Source organism: Manis javanica, chromosome 4 (assembly GCF_040802235.1).
Source record: "Manis javanica isolate MJ-LG chromosome 4, MJ_LKY, whole genome shotgun sequence".
Lineage (NCBI taxonomy): Eukaryota > Metazoa > Chordata > Mammalia > Pholidota > Manidae > Manis > Manis javanica.
The window spans coordinates 23,649,943-23,661,298 of record NC_133159.1 but is presented as its reverse complement, the minus strand read 5'-3'; the positions used below and the strand labels follow the sequence as shown (position 1 = coordinate 23,661,298).

The 11,356-nt window shown below is 56.7% G+C and overlaps 1 protein-coding gene across 4 annotated transcripts; it reads right to left on the bottom strand.

The window, feature by feature from the left end:
- Positions 1-1,265: 1,265 nt before the first annotated feature.
- On the bottom strand, positions 1,266-10,594 carry HCRTR1 (hypocretin receptor 1). Of its 4 annotated transcripts, XM_073233545.1 has the most exons (10): positions 10,364-10,593; positions 9,613-9,706; positions 8,902-9,220; positions 8,544-8,722; positions 7,166-7,409; positions 6,619-6,734; positions 4,901-5,115; positions 3,689-3,810; positions 2,011-2,084; positions 1,266-1,526 (listed from the first exon to the last, which is right to left on the bottom strand). In XM_073233545.1, the coding sequence occupies exons 3-10, from the start codon at positions 9,098-9,100 to the stop codon at positions 1,419-1,421; spliced, it is 1,257 nt and encodes a 418-aa protein (XP_073089646.1). In that variant the 5' UTR covers positions 9,101-9,220; positions 9,613-9,706; positions 10,364-10,593; the 3' UTR covers positions 1,266-1,418. The 4 variants fall into 4 exon arrangements, with proteins under 4 accessions (XP_073089646.1, XP_017515810.1, XP_017515811.1 ...); XM_017660321.3 differs by having other exon boundaries at positions 1,266-2,084; positions 10,364-10,594; XM_017660322.3 differs by lacking the exon at positions 9,613-9,706 and having other exon boundaries at positions 1,266-2,084; positions 10,364-10,594.
- Between the last annotated feature and the right edge of the window lie 762 nt (positions 10,595-11,356).

The window sequence follows — 11,356 nt, the reverse complement described above, 5'->3', positions numbered from 1 at the left end:
TCTCTTGGGCCTCCCAGAACATACACCACACCTTTCTACATGCAGCCTTCTCGATATCTGGAACCTGCCACCATGCTTTCCCCAAGTCCTCCCTTCCCTAGGCTGCACCCTGGGCTCTTCAGCAGCTCTTCACTGAGCACCACTCCTCTTGGCATCCTGGTCGCCTCCCCTGAGTTTTCTCCAGCTTGTGCCCCAAAATGAACGCCTAAGGCCCACTGTGGTACTAGGTTCAACATGCAGAGAGCAGAGTAAAACTGTAGTCATCAGGAAAGCCCCTGTTTTCTTTGCTCCCCTGAAATCCATCTCTAGAACAGTGCCAAGCATAGTCTCAGCCTGGTGTTCACCTGGATCTGAGGAGCCCAGAACCTGGATTGGTCCTTGGGAGCATGGTTGGTTTTGAGCTTGGGGACCAGCCCTCACACCTCATTCTGCGCATTGCATCTCCATGTACTCCAAACTTCAGACAGCTTTGCATCCTAAGGCTAGTGGCAGTCTGGAATGGGCAAGACTGCCCATCCTGCCTGGCAAAAACTGCACATTGGAGAAGTGGGGTGATATAGACCACACTTTCCACCTCTTCAGGTTAAGCGTGGCGGCTAAGAGGAGGGGTGCTTAAACATTCCTGAGCTGGGCCCCTGGCAAGACCATGGTTTTACTCCACTTTTTGATGGGTGAGGTCAGAGAGAGACCCCAGCTTCATTAAGCACAGAGGTGTGCATGGCCAAGCTCGCCTCTGCAGGTTTCCTGCTCCTCTCCCCAGAGCAGACTTCAGACTGCTCCACCTCCTGCTCTGGCAGCAAGGATCAGGGCCGCTGTCAGCCCTCTGATGATCTTAGTGGCAGTGGGGGCATGTCTAGTTAAGTGTGGCTTCCCTTTTTTATCCCACGAGTTCATAGAAAACAAATGTAAGCCCTGATTTCCAGGAAGGTGAAGATTACAATAATTACCCTGTTAGCCCTACTGCCTGCCCACCCTACTGCCCTTTCCTTCCATAGGCCCCTGGGTCCGTGACCAGTGAGGCAAGGACCGAGGTCCTGGGCGTCAGAGGATTGGTGCTGCCTGAGGAGGCAGTGCCGCGTGTGCTCTGAAACCTGGCAAGGAGCCCATGTGGGACCTGGTGTTCGGAGTGAGGGACGGGAGTGGTCGGCAGACACCAGCGTTCCGGTGTTGCCTTGTCCTCTCCCCTCCCCTCCCCCCAGCCTCCCCACCTTCTCACTCCCAACCTAAGCAGCACAGATTTTATGCAATGACAGGGAAAGGGAACATTCAGTGCCAGGCTTTTAATTACAGTTGCTTCAGGCTGCTGGCCTCCTTGCCAGATGGCCACATGGAGAGTGTTCTATTGCACTGCAAAGCCAGTGGGGTCCAGCCTGTGGTGCATGCCCTCGGCACCTGGTGAGGGTGGGGCTGGGCCTAGATTAGCTCACGTGGCCTCGGAGCAGTGGGCCAGGTGCTGCCTGGGCTGTAGGGATCCACTGGGCCAGACGGAAATGCTCGGGACCCTTCCAGCAGACTCCAGGGAGGGCCTGTAATTGGGTAGAAAAGGGGTCTTTGGGAGGAGGAAGGCTAAGCTCTGGAAAGATGATGGGGATGGACGATCCTGGGGTATGGCTGTGTGAGAGGAATACAGCAATAATCCTGTCCTTAACACTTGACAAAGAATTTCCACTTTCTTGACCATGCTTAGTCCTCATATCAGCCCTGCTTAGGGGACACAACTCAGGGGAGAGAAGTGACTTGGCCAGAGTTAACAGGCAGAAAATCAGACTGGAGCCTGGTCTCACACTGCATCCAGCAGTCTTTCCCCAAGGATTGAGGCTGAGTACCCCAGGAGCCAGAGGAGCAGCCCAGGCAGGGAACAGGTTGCACCTCCTGGGGCCACCAGGGCAGCCCTCAGGGCAGCACTGTGGTGACGCTGGTGAGCACCACATGCTCTGAGACTTTGGAGACGGAGCACTGGCTCTTCAAGGACAAGGACTTGTGGCTGGCAGAGGAGCGGGGACTGGGGACCTTCAGAGAGCCGCAGGGACCCAGGCCAGGCAGGCAGCAGGAGAAGGCAGCCTTAAACTGCTCCCGGAATTTGCCTTGGGAGACAGAAGACAGCCATAAGGATATGGATGCAGCAGGAAGGGGCCTCGGGCCCAGGGACACCCACCCAGCTCCAGCTGAGCCGTCTGTGAGTGGGGTGGGAGAGAAGGGAAGAGCTGGGTGGAGAGAGCCCCAAGGCGACCTTGGCAGTGCCAGGGAGAGTGAGCACAGAGGCCCCGGATCAGGCTCCCAAGGAGAGATGCAGTTTTCATCTGATTCCTTGACTGCACTCTGGCTGTGAGCCCGCTTCAAAACGTGGTGTCTGGCTCCGGGGCCTAAGGTCACCTCTGCCCTCCTTGATGCGTAGGGGCAGGGGCTGAGGGCTCCTACAGATGGGGGCTCATCTGTAGCTAGGCTTTCCCCCATCTCTGCCCCATGGTGATGAAAAGGACAGCAGCAGCCCTCACCCTTGCCACCAGGGCACCCCAGCACCCTGGCAGGGTGACCATTATCCTCACTTCACAGATGAGTAGGTGCAGTGGCTTGCCCAAGGTCCCCCAGCCAGAAGTCGAACCTGGTTCTAACTCCAAAGCCCTTCACTTAAAGGAGAGGGCAGAGTGGGGAAGGAGGGACGACTGCAGACTGCAGCCGCCTTGTTCAGGCAAAGGGCACCAGGGAAACATCTGGCTGGAACTAAAGCCTCCCTGGTCATGTTTTGTCATCTCACAAGCCTCTCTGGTGCCCAGGGGGAGCCAGGCACACACCCCTGCTCAGTAAACGTAGACCAAACGGGGATGCTTGTCAGGAAGCTGCAGCACTCATGCCTGTCTTCTCTCTGAGCCGGAACCCCCCCTGCCCCCCAGCTAGCCTTTGTTGAGTAATTTTTTAGTCTTAATGAGGGTTATAATATTGACCCCTGGCCGCTTGTTTAACCTTTCAACCTTTTCTCAAAGATTACTTGTTTCTAGGCTTGAACAGTCATCTGGACCAGTTCTTTTAGTCCTAGTCCTAGAGACAGAGGCCTGGTGAGCCACACTTCTGTTGAGCCCAGGTAGGGGCCCAGTGTGTGTGTATGTGTGGGGGTGCGCATTGCCACCCTGAGACTGGGAGATGGAGGGAGGGGATCGGGACTGTCCCACAGTCGAGAGGAGGAGGAGGCCTGGGCCTGGTGGCAGGGACCAGGGACGTTTGGACGTGAGAGGGCTGGTGCTGGAGGTAGGTGGACTCAGCGATAGCCCCCAAAACTCAGGCTACTCTGCCAATATGTCTAGCTGGCCTTGGGGAAGCCCTTTCTCAGACCTGACTTCTCAGGATCTGGGTTGACCAGATGGGCTGGTTGGAAATCCTGCTGTGCGTGCACCAGGCAGGGGTGGAGGTGAGTTCGCCATTGCCCCTGCCTTTCCCACTCACACACTGGTCTGCATAATCTGCAAAACTGGTTCCTGGGTGCTGGTCAGCTTTCTTTGGCCACTGTTGGGAGCATGGCCTGTCTCCCACTCAGACCCGGGTTCCCGAGTGGGGCCAAGTCTGCCCCCTGAGGGGGAGTTACCAGCTATGTCCTCCCCCACCATCCTTTATTCCGTCTGGACTGGAGATGGGGAGACTGTTGTCCTGGGAGACTGTTGCCACCCTCAGTCCCCTGCCTTCCCAGCCCACTCACCACTGAGGAAGTTGTAGATGATGGGGTTGGCCGCGCTGTTAGCATACACCAGCCAGTGGGAGAAGGTGAAGCAGGCATAGACAGCTTCTCGGTCACTGGCCTGGCGGAACATCCCAAACACCCTAGGAGCATGGGTGAGGACAGTCAGAAATGGGGTGGGTGTGTGCATCTATGTGTTTATGTGTTTAGTTGGGCAGGAGTCACTATCTCATCTAATAGATAAAAAACCCAAGGCTCAGAAAAGGAAAGTGAGCTGACCAAGGCCAGACAGCTTATGAATGGCTGTGAAGGGCAAGAATGCCATAGCTCCTTCCATCTACCAGGTTTCTCTTCCCTGGTCCTCTGGGTTTGAGGTCTTGACCACAGTTCTGAGTTTCTGAGCTCAGAGCATGACCAGAGTGGGCCTAGGGACAGAGAGCAGGGTACTTCTGCTCAGCCACTGTCTCTCTGATCCCTTCCCCATCCACTCTCTTACCCATCTTCACAGCAAATGATGAGTCAGGCATCATCCATTTTTAAATAGGCAAGCTAAGGTTCAGGGAAGTAAAGTGACCTGCCCAGATCAGAGAGCAGAAAGTGGCCAAGCACAAACTCACACTGAGATGGTCTCATGTCAGACAGCCCATTCTTCGCCTGCACCCTGTGGCCTCTCACTTGTTGGGCCCTGTGTTCCCTGTGTTCCTTCCGTTTAGACTGCTGTTCCTCCAGACACCTGCGCGGCTTGGCCCCTCCCTCCCTTCTGTCTGCCAAATGTTACTCTCCGAGAAACCTCCCTCTCTTTTAAAAACCTTTAGAGCTAAAAACAAAACAAAACCACCAACCCCTGTCAGTGTCACTCAATCCTGGTATTTTGTTTTTCTTCCTAGCAGTTACCACTCCCTGATTTCTCATAGCTGTTTGTTTCTCTCCCGTGGATGTGGCCTCCATGAAGGCAGGGGCTTTGTCCTGAGCACTTGTGCATGTGTTCCCAGCCCCTCTAATCTGACGACTGAGTGAAGGGATGAAACAATTTTCACAATAGCCCTCTGAGGCCAAGACTGTCATATTCACATTTTACAGATGAGGAGATTGAGGCTCAGGGGTTCAGAGAAGAGAAAAGACCCGCCCCAAGGTCACACCGTGGATGAGTAGTGGAGCCAGGTCTTTCTCCAAAGCAGACTTGCTCTGACCCCACAACCTCTCCTGCCCCCAGCCACTCCCCAGGGCTCTCACCTCTTGAGGACATTGAGGACACTGATGGGCAGGTAGCAGAGGGCAAAGACCAGCAGCACCACCATCAGCATCTTGGCCGTCTTCCTCCGAGCTCTCATCTGCTTTACCTCGGCCAGGAAGGCCCGGGCCCGGGGCTGGGGCTCTGTGCTCGGGCCCTGCCCCTCCTCCGAGGGCCGCTTCCAGTTCCGCACCAGGGCCGCTGTGGTGCCCGGGATCTGTCCACACAGACAGCAGAGGCGGGTGGAGTTCTCGGGAGGGTCTCCTTTGCCGGGCCCCGCTTCAGGCTGGACTCTGAGGCAGGGTGGAGGTGGGCAAAGGGAACAAACCCTCGCAATAGGAAGGAACCTAATGTTCCTGATAAAGACCAGCACTCTCGACTGGCTGGTGAACAGTGGGCTTCCGTTTTCCATTAGCTCATTGTGAGACCACCCACAACATGCCTTTGGGAAGGTGTTACTGGCCTTTAGTTACAGATGAGGCAGCTGAAACTCAGAGAGGCAGGAGACCCTTGATGAGGCCCCAGGGGCCAGAATATCCTCCCAGCTACCCACTCATCCTCAAATCAGCACCTCCATTGGTGGGGGTGGGGTGGAGGTGAGTTGTACCTCCCTCTGGGCTGCGCCTGACGGTGGGGAGACCTACGCAAGGGGTGAGCAGGGGGGCAGCATCCAACGGCCTGGGCCTTTGGGCACAGGTGTCAGCCTAGGTCGGTGCCCATAAGCCTACGATGGTTCCAGGCTTCTGGAGCAGCCACAGGATATCCTTGAGCCTCTGCCACCACTGGACACTTGAGTCACCCCACAACAGGGGGCATGGGGCTAGAGTTCAGGAAACTTGGGGTCTAGGGCCCAGTCAGCCATTTGTGAGCTCTGTGGCCTTGATCAACTCTCTTTTTCTGAGCCGTGGTCTTCCTGTATGTTAGGTGAGGATAGTGACTCCTGCCTTCTTGACTCAGGCTGTGAGGAGCAGATGGCAAGTGTTGGTAGACTGTAAGGCTGGTCATGTTCCAGCCCGCAGCCTCTCACTACCCAGGCACTAACCCAGAGCTCACTCCTGCTGTTGCCAAAGGCCTTTGAACAACCCCCCTGCCCTTGCCAAAAATCCCCACAGAACAGGCTGTTGGCCAGTTTGTAAGAGAGGAGAGAGGGCAGGCCCTGGAACCAGGAAGGCTCTGCCACTCACTGGCTGTGGCCAGTTGGTTGTCCTTACTCAGCATTTGTAAAGTGGGTCGGATTTCTTCTTTGGGTGGATAGTTGTGAAGACATTGCCAGCAAAGTGCCTACTTTGGCAGGCAACATGGAGGTGCTGGGACCCGGGCACTGAACTGAGCATTGGAGGCCCATGGGTCTGGATTTTAGTTCCTGATCTTCCACTCACTGGCTGAGGGATTCGGGGTAACTTGGTTTGCCTCTCTGGGTCTCAGTTTTCTCATGCATTAAGTTGGGGATAATATATGTGGGTCAACGGACTGCAAGCCATGCTTGAAGTGCACATTACAGTAAACGGCAGCTGCTTCTGTGAGAAGGGTGCTAGCTGCCGTCTGGTCCCAGGGCAGGCACTGGCCCTTTTGGCCTGGAGTTTGACATGTGTCTGGGTCTTGCTGCTGCTGTCTGGTCACAGCGAGGATGGCATATTTGAAGACAGAGAACTGTCTGCTCTCTGAAATCAATACTCCTATCCCCTTCAAGCCCAGACAGGGACACCACAGTGGACCTCACCTGACGACCCCAGAGCTTACGGAAGATCTGGAAATAGGCCATGGCCATGAGGCCCAGCGGGGCCAGGTAGGTGACAATGAAGAAGCAACTGTGGTAGATCTTGGGGTAGAGGTCATCTGCAGGGGCAAGAGATGCAGGGGTTGGGCCCCATCTGGGAACTCCCAGCCTACCCTGCTTAGCAATGCCACCCTGCCCCAACTAGGGCCACAATGAGCAGCTGGGCCCCAAACAAGCATCATGGCAGAAAGACCTTGGTGTTGCCCAACTCGGAGGTGACCATCCTGGAGGAACCCGTAGCAGGTGTCTATGCTAGGGGAGGCATCCTCCCTGGAAGTATCCCAGGTAGATGCGTGCTCTTCTGTGTCCATCAAGGGGTTACTCACCCTGGGAGTGCACCTGGTAGCTGCCCACTCTAGGGTGTCCTCTTTGGAGATAACCCACCCTGGGGGTGCCCACCCAGAAGTGCCCTGACAGATGCCTGCCTGAGGGGTATATGCCCCAGAGGTGCCCACTTTGAGGATTCCTGCCCCAAGGCTCCCACCCTTACCAGCCCAGCGTTCATCGCAGACAGAGAAGAGCCGGGTGCGGTTGGCTAGCTCGGGCAGCACACTGTTGCATTCCATGACAGCAGCCTGGGGCACCATGACAGCCAGCGACACAGCCCAGATGCCCAGGATAGAGCCACGGGCACGCCGGGCAGTGCTCTTGAACAACAGCGGGTGGCAGATGGCATACCAGCGGTCCAGGGCGATGAAGCTGAGAGTCAGCACCGCCACTGACACAGACACAGCCTGTTCCACAGGGACACAATGTCAGTCCTCTGGGGGCCTTCAGAGACATCGGGTGAGTGATGGGGCTCGCAGCCAAGTGTAGCGCAACTCCTGACTCCACCACTTGGTAGTGAGATGTGGGCAAATCACTCACACCTGGGGAATGGGAGTATACCACCCACCTGGCAGCATTCTTGTGAGAATAATGAAATCATGGATGGAAAATGTCCAGCTCGAGACCTGGCACATAGTAAGGTGCTGCCCAGCTTACACATATGGAACTTATATGCCAAACACTGTTTCCATTATCCTCACAACAACCACGTGAGATGAGTACTCTCACCCCCATGTTACAGATAAGGAAACAGGCACAGAAAGGTTAACTTGCCGAAGGTGAATTTCCTCACCTGCCTAATTCTCAGGGTTGCCATTACAATCAGTTGGGTGGAAAAACTCAAAACAACAGAAAGTCCCCGAGGCATTTCTCTCTGCCCTGGGATGCCATCCCTTCCCCAGGCTGTTAAGAGTCATTCTGGGAGGCAGAGATGAGCTTAGGCCAGGGGTGTAGGTGGGCACTGCCGCCTGGAGTGCCCCTGACCCCTGGGATGCAGGGAGAGGCTTGGGGGATGCAACTGAGAGACCATTCTGGCCTCTGGCCAGTCCTTCTTCCGCCCCACCAGGCCCTTCTGAACATCCTGATTTCCACCACTGCGGGAGGGAAGGCCCTGGCTTTTGGGGGGGAGTGTGTGGAGTGGAGACCCTACAGTCCCCCCAGATCTGCCCCCCTAAGGATGAGGGTGCAGGCCCAGTGTGCATTTGTGTCTGTCACTGTACACTGGGGGCTTGTGCCTCTCTCCTTCACTGTGTGTCCATGTACCTGGTGCTGACTGTACATGTGTATGCACTTGGTTGTGTATATGTCTTCATGTGCCCAGGAGGGGATCTGTGTGTCAGCAGGTGGGGCCATGGCTGTGTCCTTCAGTGTTGGGGCTGGCGGCCTGCCCCTGCTACCAATGGAGGCTGACACTGCAGAGGTACTGAGTCACCATGTCATGTCTGAAAGACAAGTCTGAGGGGCACTGAGACCTAATGCAAGGCTGTGGTTTTTGTAGTTGGTGTGATGGGGGTGTTGAGCAGCACCTGGCCAGAGCTCACCTGTAGATAGGGGATGACCTTGCAGAGAGCATGCCCGAAGAGCCAGGACTCAGTGATGTCCACCAGAAGGCTGGCTGGCAGGCAGATGGCTGTCACCAGCACATCAGCCAGGGACAGGTTGACGATGAAGTAGTTGGTAACCGTCCTCATGTGGTGGTTCCGCCACACGGCCAGGCAGACTGCAGAGTTGGGTGGGGAAGAGGTGAAGCCAGTGGCAGAGCCATGCCCGTCCCAGCTTGGTCCCATTAGTCCACACTACCCGAAAGGTGGGGGTAGGGACTGGGGAGAGAGGGAGAGAATCAAGGCCCAGGACCCCTTCTTGTCCCCTGGGGAAATCCACACCACCACAGGGACCTACCCAGCGTGTTGCCCACCAGGGCCACGAGGAACACAGCCACATAGGCTGCAATGAGGACCCACTCGTACTGCTTCGGGTACAGATAATCACGCCACAGATAACGGAGAAACTCATCTTCATAGTCAGGAGGCACATGGGATGGCTCCCCACTGGCAGTGGGGACCCCAGTCTGGGCCTTTGGGGTGGCTGGGGGCTCCATGAGCTCAGGAGCCACTGCAGTTGAGGGGCATCCTGGGCTCTGTGGAGGGAGAGGAGCCCCTGCCAGGCTTCAGCTCAATTCCCTTGCACACAGGTCTTTGGGGTCCCAGCCTCAAACCTCCTGAAGGAAGTGGGGAAGGAAGGAAGAATGTGAACATTAGGGAGTATGCCAGGCAATCTGCAGATAAGCTCCCTCTTAATTTATACAGACCTGGGGGTTATAGTGAGCCTGAAATTGGTGGAGAAAGACAGACGTGGCCAGCATCCCAATTCCATACAATTTGCTCTTGGGTAAATTACCTTATCACTTTCAGCCTCAGTTTCGTCATCTCTCCATTGGAGTAAACTGTCCCTACCTCTTAGAGCTGCAGTGAGGAGCAATGTGTAAATGCCAAATGCTTACACAGAAACTGACATGGGAAGCGGGCTTCATTGCAGTTGTTGGTTACCATTATTTGAGAACCCTGCTTTGCTCAGAGAGGTTGAGCTCCTTGGTCAAGGTCACAAAGCTACCTGGCTCGGTCTGTCTGAATCCACCGAACACCACGGATTTGAGAGGGGAAGCCATCCCAACTGCAAATGGTCTCTCCTGGGTCAGTTCACAAGCCTGAATTTTTGGTTGAAAAAATGGCCAAGGGAGGCGGTTAGAGTCCCAGGCCCCGCCCACCACACCGGCGGCCAGGACTGAGACACACACACACACGCACGCACGCACACACCGTGAGGGGGCGGGGGGTGCAGGGAGGAACTGGCACGTCTCTGGGAGCAAGGGGAGAGTCCTCAACTCAGGAGCCAGGCCCCTCAGCTTCCGCAGCCAGTGCCCCCTTGAATCCCCGGGGCCGCGATACCTCCCGGCAGCCGCCAGGGGTCGCTGGGCAGGCGCACAGGCAGCTTTCTCCATTCATAAATCGGGCCTCCCTCCCCACCCCTCCTCGTTTGCTCATACCCCTCCTTCCCCCGGTTGGGCAGGGACCACCCTGGACGTGTACACATGGGTTGCCGGTGCCTGGAGACCCCTGAGGGAGGGTGAGGGGGCTCCTTCACATCCCCGATGCGTGCCGGTGGACCCGCTCCCTTAGTGAGACCTCCCTGCACATGAGGGGTTATGGGTGCTGCGGGGTGGGGGGGAAGGGAGGAACGAGGGTGCTAGGGGTTCTGCAGGAGCCAGCCTCCCGGCACCCAGGTTATCCTCCGAGACTCTTGGCTCTGCCGAGGGTCCTTTGGAACCCCCACCCCGGGCCTGGGGGGTCCCCCAACCCCGCACCTGTTGGCTCCCGGACCCTGGCGTCCTTGGCTGCTGGTCCCTGGACCCTGCACCTGGGACTTCGCCTCCCTGCTCTGAAGGCCAGGCTCCGGGGGCCCGGGCTGCGGGAGGGAGCCGGGGCAGCCCCCTCCCAGGGCTGCGCTGCCTCTGCTCGTTCGTCTGAGCCAAGTCCCGGCTCCGACGCTGGCTGTGGCTCCGCTGGGCTGCGCGCCGCGGGGAGGGCGGGAGGGGCGGAGCGGGGAGGGGAGCCCCCAGCCGGCCTCGGCTTCAGGTCTCGCAGCCCGAGCCCGGGAAGGCGGAGGGAGATGCTGGTTCCTCCTTGCCGCCTACTTCAAGCTTCCATCCCACCTCCATTCATGCGTCCATCCGTCCATTCATACCACTTGCATTCATTCAACATTCATGCCGCTGGCCACTCAGCGTTGAGAGCGCACCTACTGTGTGCAGGAGGGCCCTAGGCAGCTTCGGAGAGCTACAGTGCAGGGGGGGATCCCAGCTCCACCTCTCCTCGCTGCCTCACCTAGCTGATGAAGATGACGGCACAGGTGGGTGACTGGGGTGAGAGCGTGTCTGCGCTGCCTCCAGCCAAACTCCCATTGCTGCTGGAGCAGCCACCTCCCAGCGATGGCCAGAAAGCCCTGCTTGCCTGTCTCCCAGCCCTGGATTCTGTCTGCCTCCAAATACTTTTTGTTCATACCTACTTTCTCCCTCCCAAGACAGAGATGGTAGGTGAGGGCAGGAAGGAGGTATCAGATGGGGCTGATTAAGTCAACAAATATTTACAAAGCTGTGTGCCAGGCAATAAGCTAGAGTATTATAGCTGCCCTTTGTATAGTCCTTGCCATGCATAATCTCATTTAATCTTCAAACCAATCGGGGAGGTAGTTGTTATCACCCCCATGTTACAGATGAGGACTCTCGTTCAGTGATTTGCTCAAGACCACACAGCAGAGGCAGAGTTGAGACTCAAGCCTGTGACCTCCTCCAGGTTTA